The sequence below is a fragment of the Sesamum indicum genome, linkage group LG3 (genome assembly GCF_026168435.1).
Source record: "Sesamum indicum cultivar Baizhima isolate 11 linkage group LG3, ASM2616843v1, whole genome shotgun sequence".
NCBI classification, from domain to species: domain Eukaryota; kingdom Viridiplantae; phylum Streptophyta; class Magnoliopsida; order Lamiales; family Pedaliaceae; genus Sesamum; species Sesamum indicum.
In genome coordinates this window covers 18,269,611-18,274,213 of record NC_142659.1, presented here as the reverse complement: position 1 = coordinate 18,274,213, position 4,603 = coordinate 18,269,611, and the positions used below count along the sequence as shown (strand labels likewise).

At 36.6% G+C, this 4,603-nt stretch overlaps 1 protein-coding gene across 1 annotated transcript; it reads left to right on the top strand.

Moving 5' to 3' along the window:
- Nucleotides 1–1,945, top strand: LOC105160868 (large ribosomal subunit protein eL42). The gene is made up of 4 exons (XM_088878315.1): nt 1–131; nt 1,166–1,345; nt 1,557–1,631; nt 1,714–1,945. Exons 1-4 carry the CDS (start codon nt 129–131, stop codon nt 1,771–1,773), a joined length of 318 nt encoding a protein of 105 aa, XP_088734441.1. The 5' UTR covers nt 1–128; the 3' UTR covers nt 1,774–1,945.
- The last annotated feature ends 2,658 nt before the right edge of the window (nt 1,946–4,603 follow it).

Below are 4,603 nucleotides of genomic sequence, written 5' to 3'. Positions count from 1 at the left end.
TCAAAGCACCGTCGTGCAAACCCTGATTTCGCTATAAATATCAGCAGGCTTAAGAGGGTTAGGGTTTCAGACGTCATTTCGCAGAAAACCAAAGCCCGTACTCCAGCGTTACTCCTCCGCCGGCAGCCATGGTAATATCTCTCTCTCTTTATGCTCTACTTTCGTTTAATTGCACCGTACGTCATTGTATTCCTCGTGTGTTATGGTTAGATGATGGTTTAATATGTCAATATATGGTGAAATTGTTTCTGAAATTAGTGGAACGTACTGTAAGAAGCGGTAGTGTTTTCGTGTTAAGAATTATAAAACTTGGCATGGATCGGTTGTGGTAATATTGTTTAGTCTGGAGGCAAAAGCGTTCGATTTGAATATGCTGAGTTGAGTTTATTATTTTGTTCTTATCAATTTTCGGCTCCGAGATACTTTACTTTTGTCTTTTTGAGGATTTTAGGGCTTGCTTTTTGGTCTTTGAGCAGAAATGAAGTTGGATGTTTTGGGAAATGAAAGTTTAAGTTTGGTGTTAAGATTTGGGGTATACACCGAAAACAATTATCATGTTACCTTGCATAAGCGTGCTTTGAGATTTCATTCGCATTGTAATTGGATAGATATCTGAAAGCTGAAACAGTGTTTTGATTTATTTGCTGTTGAATCGGGTCAATGAATTTGACTTGGATACCATGCTTGCTTGCCTGGACTTTATTATCAGCCTTATGGACATAACTTTATGTTTTGGATAGTTTTGGACTTGTTCACTTTTATGATGATCTGGTCTTTTGGATATCTAGGATGATGCTGCCATTGTAATGTGATTTCTTAATTTTATTCTCATGACATGAAAGTAATGTGTTGCATCTGGTCACTTGGATATGATTGTTCTCGTGTGTATGTTTGTATGTTTTTGTCTTTGTGTGCGTGTGCGCGTGGTTGCTTGTGAGTCAAATGTGTCTTCCTATTGTCTTTTAGGTGCTTTCTATTTTTGTTGAATTGGCCTTTAGTTTTTCTCACTATAGAATGGTTATAGTTCACGTATCTGCTAGTCTAGTGGTAAGGAGGCATTAGGTTCCTTTAAAAGGATGCTGTGTATTTGATGTTTGTGAATCTGCTAAGCTGTCAAATTCATGCGCTTTTGGATGCTAATTTATTTGTGGTTTTGTATTTCCAGGTGAACGTTCCTAAGACAAAGAAGACTTATTGCAAATCAAAGGAGTGCAAAAAGCATACCTTGCACAAGGTCACCCAGTACAAGAAGGGTAAAGATAGTTTAGCTGCTCAGGGGAAGCGCCGTTATGATCGCAAGCAGTCAGGTTATGGTGGCCAGACCAAGCCTGTTTTCCACAAGAAGGTGAAAATGATTTTTCATATACCATTTTAATACTTCAATCCACCATGAATGGAGATAGTTATTGTTTGACAAGAAAACTTACATATAATTGAATGTTCTTCAAAACATGAAAAGTTTACGAAAGAACAGCCAGGAATATCATAAAGATGTATTCAGGTAGTCAAACTGGGATGCTTTCTTAAATCACTGACTTTTTCTCATTATTGATTAGGCAAAAACGACAAAGAAGATTGTGCTAAGGTTGCAGTGCCAGGGTTGCAAGCATGTTTCCCAGCACCCAATCAAGGTTGGTGTTTCATCGGGCATTTTCTTTCTGGTACTCTCCTGTCTCTATACTCACCAGAAGTTGTTTGTTGCTCATTTTGCAGAGGTGCAAGCATTTTGAGATTGGTGGAGATAAGAAGGGCAAAGGAACTTCCCTTTTCTAAATGTCCGGGAACTCATTGGTTTTTCCTTATTATGTTGGGATTTACTCTGGTATTGTCCTTTGCTGTTTTTAGCTAAAGATTAGATCAAATATAAGACCTGGATGTAACTCAGTTTTGTGTTTCAATACTGGATGATTAAGTATTTCAATGCATGTTTCCTAGTTTAACATTATCCTTCCTCTATTCGGCCGTGTTTACTACATGTCATGGGATGAAGGCAAGTTGTGATTATTTAGGAAATGACTTTTTAGTAATTAGTTTTGATGATTATTTAGTCATATGGCTATCAAATAAGATGGAATATGTCAAATGTAATCTATCAACATTCTCTTCTCCCTGCCCCCTTTCCTCCATCCTATTTACATGCTTCCTTCCGTTATTTCTCCATTCCGGCGAGGCCCGCGAGGTGCCGTAGTACGTGCCAATGGAAACGGGGGAAGTAGAAGCTATAAAGGTTCGATTTTTAATATGAGGTTACACGTATTAAATAAATAAAAAATAATCAGTGCCAGAAAAAAATGGCACTTCGAATTCATGGTATTTTAGTTTTTCTTAATTTTTATAAAATAATTTTTTAAACCGAAATCAAATGTGCGGTTGGGTGATTGTGATGATTTTAATACTTAATAAGCAAAATAAAGTGGAACTAGTGTTTGTATTTAGTAAGAAAAAATCAATATTAGGCACCATAGATTATCAATACTCTTCAAAACTTTAAGTAATTTGAGATATAAGAACGCAAATTAATTCTTGAACCCGTGAGATTGATATCGATATTGATAATTTAGAAAATTAATCCAATAAAAGGCAAGTTCGGTTATGGACATATTAAATTTAATACATTCTTAATTAATATATAATAATTAGTATTGGGTAATACTCGACACCATACAATTGAGAATTTGTTAGCATTAGGTATCGAAATCGACTTTCTCATAGCCTGAATGTCATCCCACATTAGCAGAATTTAACTAACGGGCACAACATTTTAATGAATAAGAAACTGGAGGAAGGATCTAATGGGGTCAAAATGAATGAGAAATCAGATAAATGATCTAATGGGTTTAGAACACATTTTTCTTATATAAAGTTTAAATTGAAATCCCACAAAAATGGGCTTTCTAGTCCGTAATATAAGTTTTTGATAATATACGACTTTTGGGCTTATATAATTTAAATATAAAATTCTTTTAAAAAATTAATTATTTTATCAAATTATTTTATATTTAATTTGAAATATTAATTATATATTTAGCGATTCTATTCGATTTTTGATGATTTTTTAAAGTCTATATTAAAATTAAATTAATAATTCGGTGCGTTTTTGCTTTAAATTTAGAATTAAAACTTAAAAAATAAATTATAAAAGATAATTTAATTTGATTCGGGTTAGTTGAATTAGACGATTTTAAATTTTCCTTATCACCCCTACTCCGAATCATCTAACCACAAACGCACATCTGATCTGAACATGAAATGCGAGATGGTAATGTTGAACAATGGTGATCTTGCACACCTTTTTAAAGGAAAATAAAGGAGAAGGCAATGTACATCAGTTAAAATGTCTACCGTTTTGCCACAATAAAACCCCATTCAATTTTAGTATTAATGTGTTCACTATTATGAAGATGGTATTCTGTTTTCTTTTTTTTTTTTTTTTTTTTGTGTAAACAAGGAGGAAGAAGCTCCCGAGGTGATGGAGGAAATGAAGATGTAGAAAGAAAGGCTCAACGTAGAAGGTGCAATTAGTGGACTCACAATGTTGGTTGACAATTATACAAAGAATTCTGGGTGATGCGTACGTTGGTTGTATCCGTTTATTTATATGGGTAAAATAATAATTTTTACATGCAAGTTATTCAATAAATACGTACAATCTATCATATTTTAAAATTCCCAATACCACTATCAATACCTAATATATTATGTTTTGAACCAAGTTCACCATTGATTGACAAAACAACTCATTACCCTCTCTCTCTAAAAATACTAAACTTGGGAAGTATTAGTGTGTTGAGGGTAATTTTCCCTTTCACTCCCTTACTCAAAACCACATCCACATCATTGGCACCGACTGCGGGAACTTTACTCCAACACTGAGAATACAAACCAGGTCTTAAGCTCACGATGTTTAGGGGATGTACGTTGCCCATGCAACACACGAGAACATAGCAAAACAACACCCACCTTATGAACGATCACCACCTCATGGGTTGAACCCCTCATCCCGTGAGCAAGGTCCGCTGAGTAGGATAGCTGTACCACTTTGTAGCCAATAACCACCTCTTGATCAAACACCGCCGCAGGGATGGCCCTTCTCCCCTCCCCCCTTGAGCAGGCACCACCTCCGCCACGAAGAGAATCGCCCCCACCAGGTATTCCACATCAAGAAACGATGATGCAGTTGACACATGAGGCTTTACTAGCACTAATCCATGACGCATTCAATCAAGTGGTTGCACAGGCGATAGCTCAATTCGCAACTAATCACCCCGTGAACCCGCAGCCTCTTTCCCCTTGTTGAAGTCGAGAGGAGTTTTTGGCTCCCAGGGGAATGAACAAAGGTGGGAAGAGGTGAATAGCAGAGTGTCCAAATTGAAAGTCGCCTAGGAATAAGAACAACACCCCCCACAATCAAGACGGCCACGACACCCATATTCTTAAACAGAACAAAGGACCCTTATCTACCCTTGGCCACAGCTCCACCGAGACATAGCTCTTTCTACCATGCAATCCTATTCGAGGCACTTCCAGTGGGCGTGAAAGTGTCTAACCTTTCAGAATACGATGGAACGAGAGACTCGTAGGAACACTTAGACAAATTTTATGC